Source organism: Molossus molossus, unplaced genomic scaffold (genome assembly GCF_014108415.1).
Source record: "Molossus molossus isolate mMolMol1 unplaced genomic scaffold, mMolMol1.p scaffold_m16_p_14, whole genome shotgun sequence".
Classification (NCBI taxonomy): Eukaryota; Metazoa; Chordata; class Mammalia; order Chiroptera; family Molossidae; genus Molossus; species Molossus molossus.
Genome location: NW_023425349.1, coordinates 89,830,572 through 89,854,697, shown reverse-complemented (window position 1 = coordinate 89,854,697; position 24,126 = coordinate 89,830,572). Strand labels below are relative to the sequence as shown.

The following is a 24,126-nucleotide window of genomic DNA, read 5'->3' as shown; positions in this document are numbered from 1 at the left end:
GACCTCCCCTCCCTAACCCGCTGGGCCCCATGTGGACCTTCTGCCATTCTGGCTCCAACAGTATATCTCCCTTCCCCAAACCCCTTCTCCCTCTGAGACTCCTGGTGGAAGGACAGCCCCTGCCAGAGCTGTAGGGACAGGTCTGGTGTCACCCGCAGGCCACTCTCGGCCATGGCCCCCGATGGCTCCAGGTCTCGACCTCTGAGATGGCAGCTCGAGTGGAGAGCATCAGAGTCTGTGGCAGGTGCACACCTGTGACTAATCCCCCCACCCCTGGGTTTGGGGGTTCCTGCCCTCTCCTCTCATTTGAGGCCAATCAGACCCACAGTTGCAGAGAAAGTCTTTATCAAAACTCTACAAAATAATGGCTTTTGTCTCAGCACCGTGGGGGTCATCCCTCTTTTCTTACACATTGAAGAAGCAACTTTCTCCTTTACTTTTTTCATGCTCTGGATGAATCAAGTTTCCTTGCAGGGTCTTTGTACGTTGCAGCTCTTTTTTGATGGCTCTGATTTCTTGCCCACACAGCCCATTATTTCTTTGAATTCTGGAACAAGCCAGCTCGGTGTATTCTATCAGCAACACTCACCGCTGTTACAGGAGCTGTCTCCGCCCCTCAGTGTTTTGCTTTTAACACTTATCATTCAGAAGCTAATTTTACTCTGTGTTATTGAGTTATCCCTTTTATGATAAGTGCTGTTTGTCCAAGTTCCTGCTTCCCAAAGAAAACCTTTAGAAACTTGGTTGGAATGGTTTTATTTTAATATCACAACCTCGGGTTTCACGAAGTCCATTTGCCAATGTGATGCCATCAGTGCCTAAGGTTTGGGATGTTTTGGTGCCCTAACTGGGGCTGTGTGTCCAGGGATCATTAGGAAGCAGGACGAACCAAAAGATGGAATGTTCTGGGACCCTCAAGGTGATCTGAGGAAATAAAACATGCTGAAATGTATTCCATTTTTAGCTAAGTGTGAACTGGAGCCGAGCCCTCAGCCATGTATATGAAGGTGCCCTAGGAACCTGGACCTAAGTATACAAATAAGAATGTCACTGGTGCCCTGGTTGGTTTGGCTCAGTGGTTAGAGCATTGGCCAGCGGACCGGAGAGTCCCGGGTACGATTCTCGCTAAGGGCACATACCTCAGTTGCAGTTTGTCCTCGGCCCTGGTTGGGGTCATGTGGGTGGCAGCCACTCGATGTGTCTCTCTCACATCGATGTTTCTCTTTCTCTCTTCCTCCCTCTCTCCCTCCTGCTCTATCTGAAGATGAATGCAGGAATGTTCTCAGGTGAGGATAAAATAAATAAATTAATTAATTAAATAAATAATTTAATCTGGTATCTCAAGCCACCTGTGTGCAGGAGCTGCATGAGGTACTCTACAGGGGCTTTGTTATCAGGACAAACCCAGGAAGTACAGGCTGTCATGCCATTTAAGGAGAGCAAGGCTCGGGGAGGCAGAGGTTAGAACATAATGAAAATTAAGCTTACAACTCTTAGCTGGAAGCACTGTTACTGAACCAGAGATGTCTGTTAGGCTGCCTGCAGCAAAGCCTAATCAAACAGCAACTGGAGTTTGCAGAGAAAGTAAATGTTTGTTTAAGGAAGCGGTGCCCAACCTGGCGTCACAGGAGAGCTCTGGCTCCGATACCCAGCTTCCCTGTGACTCCCTGGGGATCGGTTACATAGGGGAATCTTCAATCATGGCCACTAAAGGAGTCAGGGTTGTGGTCAGGGTCGTGGCCTCTACTGATGGGTCTGCACTGGGGTTAGGAGGTTGTTGATCAGTGCCTCTGGTCCTGATGTCAGCCACGGCATCAGTCTTTCTGGTTTCGCAAGGGTGGGGTCAGTGGGGTAGTTCTGCTTTCCTGAGTGTGGAACCAACACACCTGAGACCTAGATGTTATTTTCAGTTTGACTCTGTCTCTGTGGTCAACAGATCTAAGGCTTTGTTCCTAAGATTATCTGGTGCTGACCAGAACTTCATTGTCCCGAGAGCTTAATGGTTGAGCGACTGGACGTGCAGGGCAGAGGAGGGTGGGTGGGGCAGGGTGCTCCTGGGCTGGACAAGGCCAGTTTGAATCAAAAGGAAGGGAAAAAAGGTCATACTAAAGGCATGAAGCTTTTGCTCTGTTACAGAACGAGGATTTGAACTTGCGTAGCCTGCATACAATACTGACCAGATAAAGAAAGTTTGGGAAGTTAGACCAGCCTCTGTATAGACAGCCTCAGACCCGAGTGGCTTCAGAAGCCCCGGAGACCTTGCAGGAGGTGTGGGGGTGCATTTCTAACACCTTCCCACATGCGGCCGGTGCTGCTGGATGGGGTGCACCCTGAGATCCACTGACCCAGACTTTCCCTCATGGGGATGGGACACCATGGTCTCTGCTTTGATGTCTCAGTAACGGGCCTTTCACCCTGGCTTCAGTGTGTTGCTTCTGCTGCGTCGATGTGACAGTAACCTGTAGGGTCTCTGAAGACACTATGAGACCTGTCCAGTGTCTTTCTCCCTGAGCCTCAGACCAGTGCAGGTAAGTGTTTATTAGCCGTGACATGAACAATATAGGAGGTGTTTACATGCGGTCAACAAACAAATGCTTATATTATTAATAGCTACAACTTAATAATTACTTTGGTATTTTAAAGTCACTTAAGAGACACTTTTTTTTGACCCAGCACCAGAAGCCTACAAGGCAAATTACTCAGTATGCTATCAATAAAATATTCAAGATGCAACAGACTTTTTTCAGGTCTATCATGGATGACCACTCCATTGGCAGACCATGTTTGAAAATAAGAAGGCTGATACACCGTAATTCCAAATGAACTTTAGAAAGTGCCTGCAGTAGTCACTGAGGGTAGAAATCACCAGGGTTAACTGTTCATAAGTTTGCTTAGGTCCTCTGGCCAGGACAGTCGGGGACCGAGGACATGCTAACATTGCATTGTTAGCTCTCAGAAGCACCACTGGATCTGTGACCTCAGCAAAACCCACAACCTGGGATCACACGCCCGTCCTCGACCCATTGCTGAGGTGGGGGACGGAATTCCAAGGTAAGGGACTAGCCCAACTGGGAGGCGTGGCTCGTCTTCCTGATCACGTGGTTGCATCATCAGGACAAGGTAGCTGGCCACAGGGTCGAGAAGGGCAGTTCCAGATTTCTTGTCGTTAGAGACCCGGATGTGTGCTGACTTTGTGACTGATTCTGCATCATAGTTCAGACATCCCATTTTGTTAAGCATGGTCTTTTTGTGTAGAAAATATTTATTATTATTTTGTAGTTGTGTAAGTAAAAAATGAACACATTCTTGTTATGCAATGTTTAGACAATATGGAAGTATTCGGAGGTAATACCCTTCTTCACCATCCCTCCTTCCCAGCGATCCTCCCAGCAACACCTGAATCTTTGTCGGTTCTCCGTGCCCTCGTGTCTCCAAAGGGGGACCCAGTGAACCGAGCATCACACCCTCGGGTGGTCCCCCCCTTCGAATTTGGACTGACACTGTGACTTGCTTCAACGATAATATGCGGAAGAAGTAAAAGTATTTTTGGAGGCTCAAAACTGAAATTATTTAAAAACGGCTGCAATTGGAATCATAGTTTGGGTGTGCCCAAGTGTGTAACCACACACTTATTGATAACATTTGAGGAGGGGGTTCAGATTTTCCCTCTATGCAGGCAATTAAGTAATGAATATTTTGCATTTACAGTTTCATGCATTTATGCATGGGATAAAGTCCTACAAATAACATTCCTGAGTCAAAAAGCAAATGCATTTTTCATATCCAGAAAGAATTCCAAATAACCTTATGGAAGGTTTAACCAAATTAACCTCACTCTGATAACATGCCTCAGGGCCCATGTTCCTGCCTCCCGCCTGGTGGGACCATTCTGCAGGGGGAAGAGCTGTATCCCTTTCTGGCATTTGTTTTAATTTCTCTGATCACTGGTCTTCACGGATGCATGTTGGCCAATTGTCTTTCCCTCCCTGTGACTCCTATTTATGTTTTGCCTTTGTTTTTTTTCACTATTGATTTGATGGGTTTGCTTAATTTATTGCATTGTCTCAGTCTTTCAACTTGCCCTTTCATGTTATTGATGTCATTTGTCTTTTCCTACAAATGTTATTTATTTTCATGAGCTCACCATGGCTTTGAGCTTCGGGTCTTGTCACAGAAGTATTCTTCTCTGTTTTATTGTAATGCTTCTGTAATTTTGTTCTTAGCTTTAGCTTTCGAATCCTTTTGGGGTTTATTTTTGCGCACCCTGTACAGTGGTGGAGAGGGCCGGCTGCATGTACAGCACACTGTGGATAACACATTGTACAACCGCACACAGCAGTGTGCCCGGGCTGCGGTGAGACACCATTTCCTAACGTACAGCTTCTCACACCCTCACGTTCGCCGACTGGCTTATCTTTCCTTCCACAGAGTGTTCGCCCCTTTCTCCTGGGTCTGCTCGGTCCCTCGCATGGTTAGTCTCTTCCCATGTGAATATCACCGAAACTCTACCAGGTCCTTTCCATCTGGATCTTCTTCATGAGTCTATTCACATTCTCAAGGATCTCCTTTTATGACATCAACTTTGGAATTAATTTTCCAAGATCTGAGGGGGAAAATCCCATGGGCACTTTCATTGGCATCATAATACAGTTGTAGATTAATTTGGGGGAGAATTGATATGTTTTTAGTATTAAATCATTCAATCCAGAAATCACAGTATATCTTTCCATCTATGCAGGTTTTCTTTGATTCATTCACCATTCATTAAAGTTTTTCTTCAGTGTGCCTGTGCACACTTCTTGTTTCTTTAATATTTTTCTTTCTTGTGATTTTAAATGAGATATTTCTCCCCATTATATCCCTGCTTACCTTTGCCAATGTTTGCTGGATTAGAATCTGTTTTATTTCCTGGTTCTGTCTTGTCATGTTATTTGTTTATTTTTTTGTTTTTTTATTTATTTAATTTATTTATTTTAATCCTCACCCGAGGATATTTTTGCATTCATCTTAAGACAGAGCAGGAGGGAGAGAGGGGGGAAGAAAGAAAGAAACATCAATGTGAAAGAGACACATCTAGTGGCTGCCATCCACATGACCCCAACTGGGGCTGGGGACAAACTGCAACCAAGATACATGCCCTTAGCGGGAACCGAACCCGGGACTCTCTGGTCCGTGGGCTGACAAGCGAACCACTGAACCTAACTGGCCAGGGCTTGTCATGTTATTTAACACACACAAGTTTTAACCAGTATGAAAGCCACTGACATTTCATGGCGTGTTTGAGTCATGGCCACTGTGATGACGGAGGTGTTCGGATCTATTACCGACACTTTGGTTTATATTTCTCTTTTGTTTTTCATTTGCGCATTTTCTGTTTCCCCTTTCTTTTTGCTGCCCGGGGTTATTTAGTTTAAAAGTCGGTCATTCTATTCTTATTTTGACAGTGGTTCACAATTTGTTACACAAATGTTTAAACTTACATTTCTTTTTACTGCTGGTTCTGGACTTACCTACACAAACACAAGGGCCGTTAGCACACCTCCCTGCTCCTCTCCAGGCTATCGTCTGTACCTGGCCCCTGCTGGCCACAAGATCTTCTGCGATCGAATTCCCCATCACTATAAAAAGAACAGAAACAAAGCATATTAAGAATTCTGCATCAATTATTCTTTTAAAAAATTGTTTTCTTTATTGATTTTAGAGGGAGAGGGAGAGAGAGAGAAACATCGATGAGAGAGAACATCAATTGACCGCCTCCTGCATGCCCCCCACTGGGGATCAGGCCCACAACCTGGGCATGTGTCCTGACCGGGAATCCAACTGGCGACCTCTTGGTGCAGGATTGATGCTCAACCACTGAGCCACACTGGCCGGGCTGCATCAATTATTCTTTTTTTTAATTTATTTTTTTTATTGATTAATTTTTGTTACAGATGATTCTCCTGCATCAATTATTCTTAAGACAGAAGGCATATCTGTAACATTTGTTGATTCTTTTTTTTTTTTTGAGCCCACATTCTCCTTTTTGTTTTGTATTCATTTTTTTCCCCCTGAATCATTCTTTCAGAGAGAGTCTGGAGTGGTTACCTTCCATGTTCTCACTCGACGCTCCTGCTGGAAGCTCGTTTGGGTGGATCCGAGATTTCTGGCCTCACACTCATCTTCTTGAGACTCTCAGCCGTGCTGTGTTCATGTGTTTGGTGCTGAGAGGGAACTCTCTGTGAGTAACTGTTCTCTCTCCCCAGGATGTTTCCAGGGTTTTTCTCTCTCGATCCCTTTGGGCTGAAATGAAGTTTCCGTGGTGTCCAAAAGCACACCTGTTTTCTTATTTCTTCTGGGAGTCTTAAAAACATACACACTCACCATTTCCATTCTTGAACATTTTTTTCTTTTCTCTTTCTGGAATTCCTATGAGGCAGATGCAGGAATTTCTGCCTCTGAGCTCCAAGAATTTGTATTTTCTTTTGTATCTCTGTCACGTTGGTGCTGGGAGGTTTTCTGAGTCTATTGTCCAGGCTTTCATACTTCTCATGCTTTGTACATCTCTGGAGCACATTGATGGAGTTTTCTACTTACACCCGAAGTCAATCCATTTTCTCTCTGCTAGGGAATACCAGGCAAACCCAGGTTTCCCAAACTATCTTTTCCAGTGGTGACCAAAACTGAAAACAATTCCTTGGACTGTATTGAAGAAGAAAAATATACAATATTTATGATAAACACCACAAAGTCTTATTAAAGGCAATGGGTAATATTTGAAATGGAGACACTTTGTCATGGATAAAAGAACTAAAGAGCAAATATAAGTTCTTCTCAAGGTAACATGGACGTTCATTTGGAATCCAGTTTTTGAGGTGCGAGGAAATTCACAAAATGATTTTAAAGTTCTTACGGAAAAATACACACAAAAGACATGGGAATTGACAAGTGAAGTGTGACAGAATAGAGTATAGGTAAAGGTTCCTACAGAAATAAGAATTTAATAACCCTCAAAGTGGCACATCGATCCAGGAAGACGTGGATAAATCATTCATCACTGGTGCTGATGTAAGTAGTACCATTTGGAGATTAACATGGTGACATATGCCATAGTCAATAGATAAACTATAAATAGATGAAAAAACTAAAAGGAAAATAGTAAAAATAGTGAAATTCTTTTTTTTCAATTTTAAATCTTTATTGTTGAACGTAGATTGTATTACAGATGTTCCTCATTTTTCCCCCATTGACCCCCTCCTCCCCACTCCTGCCCGCCTCCCGCCTTTTCCCACACTGTTGTCTGTGTCATTGGTTATGCATATAAGTTCTTTGGTTTATTTCTTCCCACCCCCCAACCCCTTCCCTTTGTGGTTTGTCAGTCTAGCAATGAATTTGTACTTCTTAATCCCCTCACCTTTTCCACCCATTCCCCCAACCCCCCTCCCATCTGGCAACCAACAAAATGTTCTCTGTATCTATGAGAATGTTTCTGTTCTACCTGTTCATTTTGTTTGTAGATTCCATTGTTGATAGATATGTATTCATTGCCATTTTGTTTGTTCATATATTTTATCTTTTTCTTCAAAAAGACCCTTCATCATTTCATATAATAATGGTTTGGTGGTGATGAACTCCTTTAACTTTTTCTTGTCTGGGAAAGTCTTTATCTGTCCATCAATTCTAAATGACAGCTTTGCAGGATAGAGTAATCTTGGTTGTAGATTTTTGCTTTTCATCACTCTGAATATTTCTTGCCACTCCCTTCTGGCCTGTAAGTTTCTTTTGAGAAATCAGCTGACAGCCTTATGGGAACTCCCTTGTAGGTAACTAGCTGCTTTTCTCTTGCTGCTTTTAAGATTCTCTCTTTGTCTTGAACTTTTTGCATTTTGATGATGATGTGTCTTGGTGTGGACCTCTTGAGGTTCATCTTGTTTGGGATTCTTTGTGCTTTCTGGGTTTGTATGTCTGTTTCCTTCACCAAGTTAGGGAAGTTTTCTGCCATTATTGTTTCAAACAGGTTTTCGATTTTTTGTTCTCTCTCTTCTCCTTCTGGCACCCCCAAGATGCGAATGTTGGCACGCTTGATGTTGTCCCAGAGACTCCTTACACTATCCTCATTTTTTTGGATTCTTTTTCCTTTTTGCTGTTCTGATTGGGTGTTTTTTGCTTCCTTATATTCCAAATCGATGGTTTGCTTCTTGGATTTACGTACTCTACTATTGAATCTGTGTAAATTATTCTTTATTTCAGTTAGTGCCTCCTTCATTTCTGATTGTGCATCCTTCATTTCTGACTGGTCCTTTTTTATGCTCTTGAGGCCCTCACTAAGTTTACTAAGGTTCTCACTAAGTTCATTGAGCATCCTTATAAGCAGTGTTTTGAACTCAGCATCTGTTAGGTTGCTTATCTCCATTTTGCTTAGTTCTTTTCCTGGGGTTTTGTTCTGTTCTTTCATTTGGGACCTGTTTCTTTGTCTCCTCATTTTGGCTGCCTCCCTGTGTTTGTTTCTGTGTATTACTTAATGAGAGGTATGGGGCTCGCTGAGACCAGATGCTGCTCGTTTGAAACAATTTAGGAAAAACCTGAAGCAGGATCCAAGACTGGCCAATCCTATGGTTAAGCAAGTGGCAACAGCTTGGGTGGGCCTGAAAGTTGGGTGGGGCGGGGCCTCAGGGAGTCAGCAGGGCGGGGCTACCAGTGTGAGCCAGGTTGCTGGGGTCCCAGGTATGGCAACTGTCTGCCGCCCCTTTGTTCACCAAGGGAACAAAGGCCTCTAACAGCATGCCTGTCCCAGAGAAAGTCCCCTTCCAGCCCTCGCTCCAGTGCCAAACAGCTCAGTTCTTCCCTGTATGTCTCTGGTGCCCCTCGAGCTGCCTCCTCTACAAGCTTAGAGGGAGAGAGTCTGATAAGTCCTTGCGGGCCCTTTAAGGAGCTGCCTGCGTCTCCAGCCGCTTCAGCCTCCCTGAGCCTCAGTTCCCGCTGGTTTTTCCTGCCAGAAGTTATGGGGACTTCTCTTCCTGGCATTGGAACCCTGAGCGGGGCACCTGGTGTGGGAGGGGGACCCCTCAGTCCTCAGGAAGGACCTTCCCAGCCGAGGTGTCCTCCTGATTTTTATCCACCACACGCAGGTGTGGGACCAGCCTGTCAGCCTCCGCCCTCCTACCTGTCTGGATGCGGCTGCTGCTTTAATTCCGTAGTTGTAGGACTGCCCTTCAGCTGGATTTCAGGTGGTTTTGAATGATGGTTGATGTGTAGTTTAGTTGTAACTTTGATGTGGTTGTGGGAGGACGCGATACCACGTTTACCTACCCGCCATCTTGACCAGAAGTTTGAAATTCTTAAATAGGTGAATAGATAGATATAAATAAATAATAAATAAATATTATTAAAATAAACGTTAGACTATTGTCAGAATCAGGGTGTGAAAACCCTCTCGAGCAAGACAGGGTAGTCCGACGCCACCCAGGAGGTGGTGCACAGGTGCTGGCAGCAGTTATGACAGTGTGACTGTGGGACAGTCTATGGCAGGTGAATGGAGAGGTCATCAGAATAAAAATAATTCAATGGGAGAGTAACATCCCATTCATCTATAAGAAAAAAAATAATGCACTAATAGAAAACAAGGCCAAAAACATGAGCCGTCACTGAACTGGAAGTGCAAATGAAAAATGAAAAGGAAGAGCAAATGGCCAATAAATGAGTGAAATACTTACATAAATTTATTAGATATCAGGAAAATGACAGTTAAGACAATATGTTTGCCTCTGGCACCCAGAGCCTGAAGCGATTGATGCTATGCAATGCTGCGGAGGATTGAGAAATACACACACGTAGACGTTGGCGGTGAGAGGCCGACGGCCACAGACCCTTGTAAGGGCCGTTTGAACCTCTGCCCTTGGTGGTGGTGTTCACACGACTCTGTCATGATGAGGAGTAAGATTCATCCAGCTGTGCAGTGGTGGTCATGTTGTTTGTGATTCTGTGGAGTGGGTGCCGGTGCTCTTCACGTTCCCTCCCATGGTGGTGATAGAGTTCACATAGCCCTCTCGTGGTGGTGATGTTCACATAGCTGTGATGGTGTGGTGGTGATGGTGTTCACGTAGCTGTGATAGTGTGGTGCTGATGATGTTCACATAGCTGTGATGGTGTGGTGGTGATGGTGTTCACGTAGCTGTGATGGTGTGGTGGTGATGGTGTTCACATAGCTGTGATGGTGTGGTGGTGATGGTGTTCACATAGCTGTGATGGTGTGGTGCTGATGATGTTCACATAGCTGTGATGGTGTGGTGGTGATGGTGTTCACATAGCTGTGATGGTGTGGTGCTGATGGTGTTCACATAGCTGTGATGGTGTGGTGCTGATGGTGTTCACATAGCTGTGATGGTGTGGTGCTGATGGTGTTCACATAGCTGTGATGGTGTGGTGCTGATGGTGTTCACATAGCTGTGATGGTGTGGTGCTGATGGTGTTCACGTAGCTGTGATGGTGTGGTGCTGATGGTGTTCACATAGCTGTGATGGTGTGGTTGCTGATGGTGTTCACATAGCTGTGATGGTGTGGTGCTGATGGTGTTCACATAGCTGTGATGGTGTGGTGCTTATGGTGTTCACATAGCTGTGATGGTGTGGTGCTGATGGTGTTCACATAGCTGTGATGGTATGGTGCTGATGGTGTTCACATAGCTGTGATGGTGTGGTGCTGATGGTGTTCACGTAGCTGTGATGGTGTGGTGCTGATGGTGTTCACATAGCTGTGATGGTGTGGTGCTGATGGTGTTCACATAGCTGTGATGGTGTGGTGCTGATGGTGTTCACATAGCTGTGATGGTGTGGTGCTGATGGTGTTCACATAGCTGTGATGGTGTGGTGCTGATGGTGTTCACGTAGCTGTGATGGTGTGGTGCTGATGGTGTTCACATAGCTGTGATGGTGTGGTGCTGATGGTGTTCACATAGCTGTGATGGTGTGGTGCTGATGGTGTTCACATAGCTGTGATGGTGTGGTGCTGATGGTGTTCACGTAGCTGTGATGGTGTGGTTCTGATGGTGTTCACATAGCTGAGATATTGCGATGGTGATGGTATTTGCATAGCTGTGATAATGTAGTGTTGATGGTGTTCATATAATTGAGATATTGCGGTGGTGATGGTGTTCACATAAGTGCAATTGATGTTGGTGATGATATTCGAAGGGCGCCATGATATATTTTGTTGTATTTGCAAAACACTGCTGTGTTGGTTGAGGTAGTTACATAACTCTGGGGTCATACTTGTGGTCATATTTTCAAAATCATTTTATTGGCTCTCTATCTGCAGGTCTGTGATATTGGTTATGGTGTCACAATGCCCTGTTATGGCGGTAGTGTAAGCATACAGATAATCTGCCACTGGATAGTTGAAGTGTTATGACTTTATGACATTATTTCTGCTGTTTTTTCCCTAAGCCCGTGAAGCTGATGATGATATTCACATACCACCATGATGGTGGTAGAGGTTGTATGCAAATAACTATGTGATGGAGGTTGTGTATTCATGCAACCCTGAAATGTTGGAGGTTGTGTTCACAGATGCTGGGAAGTTACCATGGTATTCCTATAACCCTGTGGTGTTACTGTGTCATGGTTCTGGTATTACTGTGTGACATTAGTTGTGATATTCACCTATCTTGTGACAGTGGTGATGGTGTAACTCAGATAATGCTATGACTTGGTCATGTTACTGGCGTACCTCAGAGGTATTACAAGTTTGGTTCCAGATCACTGCAATAAAGCAAATATTGCAGTAAAGTGAGTCTCATAATTTTTTGGTTTCCCAGTGTATATAAAAGTTACTGTAGTCTATTAAGTGTGCAATAGCAGGATATCTAAAAAAAACAATGTTACAACCTTAATTAAAAAAAAAACAACTTTATTGCCAAAATTGCTAGCCCTCATCCAAACCTTCAGAGAATCTTAATCTTTTTGCTGGTGGAGGGTCTTGACTCAGTGTTAATGAAAAGACCATTCTGTGAGGTGCGATAAAGCATAGCACCATAAAATGAGGTGTGCCTGCATTTACACAATTCTACGATAATGGTGGCATTGACAGTGACATGTCTCTTTGAGGTAATGGTGGTGGTATTCCTCTAAATTTGCGACTTTGGTCAGAATAGTCACAGAAGTCTGCCTTGTTAGGGGTTACGGTATTCACAAAACTCTGCAATGGAGTTGGAATTATTTGCATAACTATGATGGCAATCATGTTGCTAACATATCTTTGTGACATTGGTGGTGGTGTTTTTCTAGTCTGCCAGGATGGTTGTGGTGTTCAAACAACTCCACATGGTGGTTGTACTGGTCTTCCCATAACTGATGATGTTGAATGTACAAATCATACATATAACTCTGAAAAGTTTATCATGATGGTCACATCCCTCAGTGTGGGTGGTAGTGGTATTCACATAACTTATCAATACTGGTATATTCTCCACATAACTTTGCAGAGGTGATCATGGTGTTTACAACTGTGAGGTTGTTGGTCTTAGTTACATAACTGCAATGTTGGTGGTATTCATGTGCCTCTTCAGTAGCATTAATCACACTCTCATACATGTGAGGTGGTATTGGTGGTCTATTCTAATGCCTCTGGGATGCTGGTTGTGGTGGTATTCACAGAATTCTCTGATGGTCGTGATCCTTATATGTACATAACTCTGCCAGGGTGGACACATAAAACAAGGCAATTCTCTTTGTCCTTTGTATGTAACTCTGTTATGATCATCTTGGTTTTTGCAGAACTCTGTGATGTTGAAAGATTTGGTGTTCACATGGCTCTGCAACTTTGGTCATGATAGTCACAAAACTACAAGGTTATATGTGGCATTCACGTAATTTTGTGATGATCATGGTGGTATTAATATCACTCTGTGATGTTAGTGATCATGGTACTCAAATATCACTGTTGTGTTGCAAGTAGTGATCATATACCTGTGACTGTGTTCCTGGTATTCAAATGACTGATGATGGCATTCAGTAACTATAACCTGAGTCATAGTGTTCACTAGCTCTTTGATGGTGGTCACAGTACTCAAAAAAATCTGAAGTGGTTGTTGTCAATACCATGTTGATCATGGTATTCAAACTTTTGCAATGGTGGTCATGAAGTATTCCCCTACATTTGCCACTGTGGGTGTAAAATTTGCATAACTCTCCAGACTTGGTGATGATGGCATTCACATAACTTTGAGAGGCCGTCACGCAGCTATGACCCAGCTGTGCTCCTTTGGTCACAGTGATTACTTGACTTTGCAGTGTTGCTGGTGGTGGTATTCACATAACTCTGGAATGTTGTGACAGTGTTGGGTATGGTAATCTAATAACAGCAGAGTGGGTCATGGGCTTCATGTATCTTAGTGATTGTGGTAGTGGTAGTCACATAACTGACACTATTATTTACAGTTTTCATATGACTTGTGATATCATCATGTTATTTACATAATTCTGCCATGTTGATCATGGTATTCATATAACTCTGCAAAGGTGGAAATGGTATTTACATAAGTCTGTGACTTTGTGGTGGTCATAGCCCTGTGACATTGGTCCTGACATTCATAAGTCTGTGATGTTGGTCACTGTTATCACATGACTCTGCAGTGTCGGTGGTCAACTAATTCATGTATCTCTGCAACGTTGGTCATGGTACCCACATAACTGATGTTGTTGGTGGTATATAAATAACTGTGCGGTGGTGATGGTAGTTTCACATGACTGTGCAATGGGAGCAAAGCCATGTTTTATGGGCTTAGAGACGTAGGCTTAGAGAAGTTTTGCTTAAAGTTAGGTAATAAGATATTACAGAGCCAGGCACAAATTCAGGTTTTCTGAATAATTCACATGCAACCTTTTCTGTATTACATCATGAAGTCTCTTCCTGCTGAGTCTAAATTTAAAAGCATTGGTACAAAACATCTCTACCTTCAAACTCTCCATGGGCTTTGGGACACAAATACTGTATCTCTACCATTCTAGCTGTTTACCTATGGTCTTGGTTGTGTCCGCATATTCACAACAACACACACACACACACATTTTCATGTGTGAAATTGATGAAAAATTTAATGACAAACAAAGATGTGCGAGTTGAACTTCTAAAAATGTATGTTAAATAATGCAGAAAAGAGCTTTCTGGTAAACCAAAATAAAGCATCTTTGATGATAATCTACAGTTTAGTCATAGAATCCAAAATATATACTTTCAATAATAAAATTTAATGTTGGTAAAATGTTGGTATTTTAGTGTTTTCATTCTTCCTTTAAAAATTATAAACTTCACCTGGCTGGTGTGGCTCAGTGATTAAGCATTAATCCGTGCACCAAGAGGTCACTAGCTAGATTCCCGGTCAGGGCACATGCCCAGGTTGTGCACCAAATCCCCAGTGGAGGGCGTGCAGGAAGCGGCCAATCGATGTTCTCTCTCGTTTCTATCTCTCTCTTCCTCTCCCTTCCTCTCTCTCTAATATCAATAAGGAAAAAAATAAATTATAAACCTCTAGAAGACTCATAATGGACAAGAAATATGATGTTGAGATGTTGGCATCTCGGTGGTGATTATTAGGCAGATATGTGTTTAAACAATCATTGAATTATCTGTTTAATATTTCTGCATTTTATGGCATATAAGTTACACCACAACAAGAGTTTTAAAAAATGCATTTCTAAATAAAATGAAAATGTTATGGGTTTCAGAAAAGTTGAGTGTCGTGCCAGTCTAAACACTCGGATGTTTTCTCATGAACATGAGTTATTGCTGTTATGGAATGGGACAAAGCACCACCATGAGTGCAAAGTGCAGTGTGAATAAGAAATGTGTATGGCTTCCAGAAATGCCCTTGATGTTGTCAGGAAGTGTCACTTCTTCTCAGCTCCCAGGGCTCATGATTTACGTTTTTTCCCCTTGCAGTACTTGGGGTGCATTGAAGTTCTTCGCTCAATGAGGTCTCTTGACTTCAGTACAAGAACCCAAATTACCAGGTAAGCCCTTTTGAAAATGGACCCCTTTTATATTATGTAGGAAAGGAATGATTTCAGAGGGTAGCAGCCCGCAAATTTCCAATAGGAAAAACTGTCCCTTGCGTGTTGGTGGCTGGTGACTGGTGACAAGGACAGGGCCCACTGTGTTTCAAGACTTCTACATGTTTATCTATATTTGTGACATGTGTCTCTTAACCCTAAAGGACCCTCCCCACTTCCAAGTGCTTTTTATAATTAAGCTGCAGACAAATGGAGTGTTTATGTTTGTTTCTTTAATAAATGAAACTCGAATATCAGATTGATATTTTAAAATTTGCTGAACTGTGTTCTTTTTAAAAAAGAAAATCAAGATGTCAGGGAAGAATTTCCAACAGTATACACAGAAAATAAAATGCATAGAAATAGAAATATTAATGGGAATAGTAATTTAAAGAGCAGACTAGTTCTTTTAAGATGTCAGTGTCTTTGGACACTAAATATCCTCCATCATCAACTGGATTCTCAACTTCTTGAGTACCAGTTCTATATTTAAGCACTGTTTTATAAAATTCATAGCTCAATACAGTTTATACATTTAGAAAAATGTCAATTCAAGTCATCTTGAACAGGAGCACTGGAAAGCTAGGAATGGGTCTATCGAAACGCTGTTTCCATGGCAATAAGCTTGCATTGATTTGGCAGCTGTGAAATTATTTAATCTAAATTGTGACCTCAGAAAATGCCTCATATTCACTTCATTTAAATCACTGTTTTATACATCATTGGGTTAGCAAGCCCATGTCTGAAGACTGAGCTTTGGAGCAATTATTTGTAGTGATTCGTGGCTAAACGTGGACACACCTCAAGGTTTTAACCCCCACAAGATACTTCTTCTTCCTCAACAAAGAAATTCAGGTTCAAAAGAGTTGATGTTTGTCTTTTCTGTAAAGCTACTCAGGACACATGTACATGGTGGGAACATACCAACATCCATAATCTACACTGAGAATCCATCTTTACATATTTGTAGAGAATGGTTAATGAAACTTTCCAAGACCAAAGAGTGGTGTTTTGAAGTGAGAGCATTTAAAAGAGAAGTTTGAGTGTTTATTTACTTAGTCATCCTGCCCACGACAAGGCAGATGTGGTGCGGCATCTGTGGGCAGAGGCCTCTGCCACGTGCCTGGGGTAACACTGGAACCTGACACTGCTCACCTTCTCCTGCGTGGTGGCAATTGTTTCTAAAGAGAATTGTAAACTATTTCTACTGTAGTCCCTTTATCCAGAGACCATTCATGTCATTTCATTGAGTATTTACTGCAGCTTGTATCTGTGCAGTGAGCTGGCCAATGTGGGCTGTCCTGCTTATGGTGCCTTCCAGTTTGGGGGAGAAAGATGCATAAGCAAATGGCTGAAGAGCCTGTGAGAGGCACAGCCAAGTCCTACTCCTTGGGAGGTTTGGTGGGCAGGGGTCAGACGAACAATCCTAGTGCTCTCTTGGATGAGGGTCTTAGCACTCTTTGAGTTAGAACCCAAATGGTTAGATATGAAAATAACATTGCCTAAGAAAGTCATGTAATGGACCTCTGGTCCCATTTTGTTTAGATTTTAGCAAGGTGCAGCTATGTACTGGGCTGAGTAGAGCACCATCCTAGACACATGAAAGTTGGTGTTGAATTCTGGTTGTACCAGAATTGCACTGGGTTTATTAGACTTTTTTGAAAAGTATATTTGCTTGTCTCCACAATACTGTCTCTTGCCTTATTTTTATCACATGAACTGTTTCTTATTTTAGTTAATAACTGGAGACCACTCATAGGAAATGATATGACAAATCAATGTCAGAAAGAAGCCTTTGCATCCAGGAGAAGAATACCCAGCAATATTCTCTAGGTGTGGCACATGGTGGAGCTTTTAAGGCCTCTGTGGTATCAGAGTGTTAAACATGCCTGAAATTAAACTCTACCACCGTTGTTTACTTTACATACTAAAGGCATTATTGAAAGGTTGTAGGGAAATATAATGTAATTAAGTCATATCATACAGTCTCTAGGAAAACCTGTTTCCAAAATTTTTTAGCCATAGCTTTCGTTAAAAAAAAATGTATAAACAAACAGCCAATCTCTGCTCACCTGTTCCACTATTTCAAGGTTTGGGTATATCTGTCTTTTGATGGCTCTGACAGCTGAGCTAAATGTTCTTTTGTTGGGGGCAGTTTAGTTTAATGCTGTGTCTGAGTTCAGACTGACTGTCGTGCTTGCAACACTACTCATGAATTGCCAATCTCTTACTAGTAGATGACTTTACAATCTACCCTGGGCCTGGCTGTCTAGTTTAATTTACTTAGTCATCCTGTTGTATGCTTAGTTTCAGCTGCGGCTGTTAAATGCCTTGCACACTAACACTTGAGGCGGAGGAGCTGTTCACACTGATGGGTGCCTGCTGGGTGGAGCAGTATATGGAGTCCCGCTCTACCAACTTCTACCTCAATGGCTGTTGTGAGAAACAGAGCAGTTTCTACATCTTATGGATGCAGGGCCTGGCAAAGAGGCAGCTTGTTAAGGTGCTTGCTCTATCTTATTGCCTGAGTCGTGTTTACACAGTGGGTGCAAGACCCCAGCGTTGAAAGAAGAAGAGCATGTTCATGAGTATGAGAGCAACTGAGAAAACAGCCTGACCCAGAAAATCAGCAGCTGATGGTGGTCTCAGCAGGGGCTGCTTTTCTGGGTCAGCCTGTTGGTGAGGTGCAGAGAGGAGCTGAGAGGTAGGGTATTTGTGAAGGTCAACCCAGGGGACAGAGATGCACTCCAGCAGAAGAAATAGCTGCTGAAGAAGGAAATGGCTTCCCAACATACCCTTGGTTGTGGAACCAAGTATGGCCTTACCCACTAACGTGTCCCCTGTCCAGCACAGTTTTGGAATGTGGCATAGGGTACCCCCCACCCTGTAGATTTGCAATGACATTGCCCTATTGCAGGCTATCAGAAATCTCACTGCTGAGAACCATGAATCTTAGTTATTTCAGTGTTTCTCCAACTTGCTCTTCTGGATGATGGAAACTGTTCTTCTCCCTCCGCACACCAGCGCCATTTCAATGTAAAAACACCCTAGAAACCACCATTCTCCTGCATGGTTTTCACACCCTGCTGTGCAGCCTTGGAGGGGTGGGAGGGAGGGACTCAAGATGGTGTTACTGTTGGTAGATAGGAGCCCCAAAAAGGGAAGACCCAGCTCCCTGGCAGGGGACAGTCAGACACCTCTGCTTTCATCCGAATTAGGCCACTGGGTTTCCACATGATGTTGTGTGGACAACACTGGGAAACCCCTGCTCCAGTGTCTGGCCTGGCCTGGCCTGAGCCTGACCGTCAGATGATCACACCATCATCTCCGTGAGAAGTCCTGTCATGTGACTACTCTTGACTCGGATTGGGGGATGGGTTGAATGGCGTTTCCAGTAAGAGGACTCAGGGGAAACCTGACACCTGGGGAGCAGCCCTTTGGGCTGGCCTGCAAGATAGATAGCCCCCACTGTGCCCTTGGTCCCCGGCCAGCCTCACCTTTTCTCCTTTTCTTTGATTTCCTCATCTGCTCATTTGAGCTTTATTCACTGTGTTAAATTTTACCTACTACTGGAAGTCATCTTAAGATATTTCTAGGACATGGAAGGCTAAGGGTATGCACACAATGAAGCCCAGAGCACTCAGTGAGGTGGTCTTTCTCCAACAGTAAACATTTGACAAGTGTTTTTGGTCCTAAATGACTCCAGCTGACTTCCTGCACTACTCGGGTCAGCCAGAGAGTGGCCACGTCTGCTTCCACTCAGGGCTGTGTAGACACGTGGACTGAGCCACGTGTGGCTTTGATACACTTACAGTGTGAGCTCAGCTAGATGCATGATGTGCTATCCACAGCCCATGTAAACCCACTTTTCCCAAATTGTAGAGAGTGAACAGTTGCATCTAGTTTAGGTACTTTTTTGTTTTTCTTATTTTATTTATTTGTTTTTAATGAAATTTTTTTAAAGTTGTTTTTCTTTATTGATTTTAGAGAGAGAAGAAGGGAGAGAGAGAGATGGAAATATCGATGAGAGAGAACATGGATTGGCTGCCTCCTGCATGCCCCCCACTGGGGATCAGGCCCACAACCTGGGCGTGTGCCCTGACAGGGAATCGAACCCATGACCTCTTGATGCATGGATCGATGCTCAACCACTGAGCCACACCAGCCCTGCTGTTTTTTTAATTTTAAAAGTTGTCATAGTTTCAATGGGCCACGAAGACCCTGGCTGGGCCCAGACCTCCGCCAGCATGGCCCCGTGGGTGTGGTCCATGCCTCAGCAGGACACTTGACCTCCCTGCTGAGAATTCTGTTCAGAATCAGAGTGTTTGGAAGATTCTCCAGGTACATGCATACAATCCCTTTAGTTTGAAAACTAACATCAAGACCAGTAAAAGGAAACCATATTTCTTTTAGGAAGGTAGTTCCCTTTTTTTATGCAGCGTGTTGATGGGGCCTCTGGAGGCTTGTTTCTGGTCCCGTGTGTTGACGTTCAGAGCACTGGCCGCACCTCTCCCATGACCCCAGCCCAGGCAGGGCGGAGGCCGCACAGGTTGGGCCAGCGGCGGTGAGTGGGACAGGGCCGCCACGCTGGAATGTCTGTCTGATGTTGCACGTATGGGTCTTTAGTTAGAAGGTAGATGTGTGACCACATGGTGTTGGTCTGACCCTGCTGGGCAGTGGGTAGCTACAGGACCTTGAGTTTGAATGAAATAGAAGGCATGCCCTTGGTGACATGAAGGACAAGGAGCAGAGGCTGAAGACCTGGCACTGTGAATCGTGGGTGCTCCTGACACTGTGAGCAGGTGCCTGGCTGGCGGGCGTCGCCTCCAGCTGGCCTGTGCACAGAGGGAACCCTCTTCGGTCCCAAGGAGGACCAGCCAGCGGACCTCAGCGCAGCCTCCTCATGCTGCCCACCCTCTCGTCTCCGAGCGACCTGGAACGCTTGCTAATGCTTCTCCAGTCTATTCTGGCGTCCAACGTTCTATCAGCTCTATTTTTAAAAGTCCAAGGTAAAGACTTTCACCGCACAGTCCTTCCGCTCCATCAGCCCTGGCACCCTCCGCCTGTGCATCGCCCAGCTCTGCTGCGTCCCCTCGCGTGCAGGGGGGCCTCCCCGGGACAGCGCGCCCTGGTTGGACTTCCTGCAAAAGAGGGGCCCAGCAGGCTGCGTAGGGGGGCCCCGACCTCTTCCACGTGGCACTCCGCAGCCACCCAGCTCCCTCCACCATCTGCCGCCAACATGTCTGTATCCCATGCCACGACATCACAAGTCCACGGGGATTGAGACAGCGCACAGGGCGCGCGTGGGAAAGGCCGCATTTACTAACGAGATATTTGTACTGTTTATAGAGGCTTTCCCACCCCCAGGGCACCGCTCGGGCTGCGAGGCGCTGCTGCAGAGAAGGTGGACGAGTGGAAGAAGGGCAGGTAAGGCGCTGGGTTCCCGGGGAGAGCCGCGAACGGTGGGTTGGGGAATGAAACCACGCGCCTGGTGGAAGGACAGAAACACCCAGGAGGCGGAGCCTGGACATCTGGTCGGGGCGGGGTCACTGTTTCTTCTCGGAGAATGTGGACTCCACTTGCAGCGCTCCCAAAGGCAGGACTTGGGTTCTGTCACTTTCTCACTTTGTAAGCCCAGAGAAAGTCCTGCGGGAGGGCCCGTGGTGGTGAGATGCGGTGCGCACCTGGCGGGTGACAGAACCCAGGCTGCCTGGCTGGGGGCCTGGCTGCTCCGCAGCTCCGATCTTTCCTCTCCTCCCTTCCCATGTCCCACGGTTCCCTCTTCATTACAATATAAACACCTCTGGTGTCGACTTAAATTCGGTGTGCCAGGAAAAAGAGCAAACCTGTGAAAATCTTCCCTGAGTCTGGGTGCCTCTCAGAATCAGAAAGGAGAGCAGTCTGCCCACCTGCCCCTGGTTTTGGGCAGTGCAGTATGTATAACTTGTGATTTTAGGCACCGTGGCTCCTAACTGTACTTGTTCTGGGCACATTTCACAGGCTGAGCCTCTAGCAGCCCCGTGGCCCAGAAGGGCGAGTCCTGGCCGGGAGGGAGTTCTGTTTTCTGTTTAGAATTCTTTTTGCAAACATCAGCTTGCCTACTGCACACACATCTGAGCTTTGGGTAAAGCAGGTTCAGTCCTTCCGCTTCGTCTACATTGTTTCTTGGGTTTTAACACCAACCAGAGTAATTTTGTATCTCCTTCATCATGCAAGAATGTGTTAGACACCGGGATGCATGGATTACATGTGCCCAGAGGGCCACGACCCTGGAGAGAGGCCTAGAGTCCTAAGGCAGTAGGACAGGCGTTCGGTGCAGGTGAGAAGTACCACGCTGGGAGGGCTTTCTGGGGAGGGAGCACTTAAGCCCAGGGTGGATTTCTACCCCAGCCACGCGGTAGACAGAAGGAAACATGAGACCGAGGCAGTTACTTTCACCTGGGCCACTCAGAGGCATCTGGAATGTGGGCAGACACACCTGAACCTCCCATAGTTGTCCCCACCGGGGTTCTGCCTTTCCGACTGTGCAGTATTTCCAGTGCACGCTGAGGGTAGTGGCATGAGTCGGACACTGCAAAGGAAAACAGGCACAGTCTGCACGCACCGAGGTCTGGCCCGGGGGCTGCCTTCAGGGCCCTGGAGGGGCTTCGGGCAGACTGTGCTTTCCCGCAGCCTCGCTTGTGCCCGGGCTGCGTCTGCCGCACAGGGCTGGGCAGGTAGGGAAGTGCATCGCGAGCAGGGTCCCCCACCTTGCGCTGGCTCGGTCCTTGTAGGATGTGCCTCAGTTCTCCCTTGGAGGGATGGAGATGCTGGCACCCCTGGTGGCCTCCCACTGAGTCAAATGCAATGACGGGTGCCCTGAGCAGGCTGAGGATGCTGGAGAAGCCTCCGTCACAGAGGTGGAGGCCAGACTCGGGCCCTGGAGGCAGCATGACCACGTTTCTGGTCACCCTCCATCAGCTCAGAGCAGGCTCAGGGCTGCGAGACCACAGCTGGCTGGAGGCTCGAAACACCGAAGCCCTGGGCTCCTGGGCCTGCGGAACGGGAGCTTTCAGCTGAGGCCCCTCTGAACAGCTGCCCCATCCAGTCTTTGGGCGGCAGACTCCTGAGCCCTCGTAGCAAAGCCTGTGTACATTGGTGGGGCTCCTGCCAGCCTGACACCACTTCTTACCACATATCCCACCCCTCATTCCCTCCTGGGGTGGGGTCCTCACCCATGGAAGAGAGACAGAGCCCCGCTGGGATTCTGTTGAGAGTTTGGGCAACAAGACCCGCGTCCTGCTCGCACGAGGCGTTCGGCACATCTGGATGGGGTCATTATCATGAATTTAATCTTGCACTTTACTCTTCCCAAATTTTTATGTAGAAGAATGGTAATTACGGACTGACATTGCTACAATATCAATCCATTTGATCCAGGGTATTTTTTCTAGCTGAAAAGAAAGATTGGTTTGGTTACATATATACACTAGAATATTACTTGGCCATAAAAAAAGAACAAAATCTTACCATTTGCAACAGCATGGATGAACCTGAGGGTATTATGCTCAGTGAAATAAGACAGTCAGAGAAAGACAAGTACCACATGATCTCACTGATATGTAGAATCTAAAGAACGATATAAATGAACAAACAAAACAGAAACAGACTCATAGACACAGAGAACAGACTGATGGTTGCCAGAGGGGAGGGGTGTTGGGAGGCGGGTGGAAAAGGTGAAGGGGTTGAGAAGTACAGATTGGTAGTTACAAAGCAGTCACGGGGACGTAAAGTGCAGCCTAGGAAATACGGTTGATGATACCGTAATAACTGTGGTGCCAGGTGGGCACTGGAGATACTGGGCAATCACTTTGTAAAGTGTGTGATGTCTAATTGCTCTGCTGTACACTGGACACAAGTACAAAATAATATTGAAAGTAATCTGTAATTGAAAAATAAAATAAATTAGCACCAAATTAAAGAAAAAAAGATTGGTTTGATGCAATGAACTGAAGTTATGAAAAGGATAAAATACTTGGTAACATGGCATTAATTTTCACTCGAACCACTATTGTCTGGTGTTGCATTCTATGTTCCTACTTTGCCAGTAGCTGATACAATAATAACAACATTAACATTGAATATCTATGCTGTTCCAGGCATTCATTAAGCATGTCATTCATTCACTCAAATATTCATTGATTGCCTTCCATGTCCAGTCACCATTTAGATCTGAGGAACAAGATGTTAAGTCAGAGCCTGACCAGTGTGGCTCTGTGGTTGAGCGTTGACCCATGCACCAACAGGTCCCTGGTTCGATTCCCGGTCAGGACACATGCCCAGGTTGTGGGCCCGATCCCCAGTGGGGGGCATGCAGGAGGCAGCCAATTGATGTTCTCTCTCATCCATGTTTCTGTCTCTCTCTCCCTATCCCTCCCTCTCTCTCTCAAATCAATAAAGAAAAAAAAAATAGGCGTTAAGTAAGAGCTTGCCTTCTATTGTGTGGAGAGAGAGAAAATGAACACAAACTGACACAAAAGAAGGATGTTAAGGTGAACCACCTGAGCTTGTGTTTCTGTAGTTGAAGATGACCAGCTGTCAGCAATTGCACAGTAACTCCAGACAGTGAGGAAAGCATGTGGCTTCTCTTCCCGGGAGCCCCGGCAGGCAGGCACGCTGTGTGCACAGTGGAGGAAACTGAGGATCGGAATGTTGACGCCACCTGTCTGAGCCCACAGGGCAGGAAGCAGCAGAGCCGAGACCGACCTGAGCAGCCTGCATGGAGGGTCTGCAGTGCTGCTCGGCTGCTGAGGGCTGGTGTGGCTCTCAGAAAGCCGAGGGTGTGGCAGAACCCCACACATTGGGAATGGGGTCCCCTCTTAATTCCTGAATGCCCTTCCTGACCACAGTGGGATTGGCCTGGAGCAGGGTACAGGGGGGAGGAGCGCAGACGCAGGGTCTGTGGAGGGCTTGCCATCTGGCGGGGTGAGTGGGGCAGGAACACTCAGCTGAAAGGGGTCAGTAGGGCGGCGTGGGCTCTGCAGACTGCGGCTCCCCTTCTGCCCTGTGGAGCCTGCATGTCAGCAGCTTGTCACTGAATCCCACCAAGGAACAGGAAAGGGAA

At 45.5% G+C, this 24,126-nt stretch overlaps 1 protein-coding gene across 2 annotated transcripts in view; it reads left to right on the top strand.

The window, feature by feature from the left end:
• Nucleotides 1-24,126, top strand: part of SHC3 (SHC adaptor protein 3) — a 174,766-nt gene that overhangs the window by 34,711 nt on the left and 115,929 nt on the right. For both annotated transcript variants that reach the window (XM_036261564.1, XM_036261565.1), the window contains exon 2: nt 14,914-14,984. In XM_036261564.1, the coding sequence (XP_036117457.1) occupies nt 14,914-14,984 (71 nt within the window). The remainder of the gene's footprint in view (nt 1-14,913; nt 14,985-24,126) is intronic.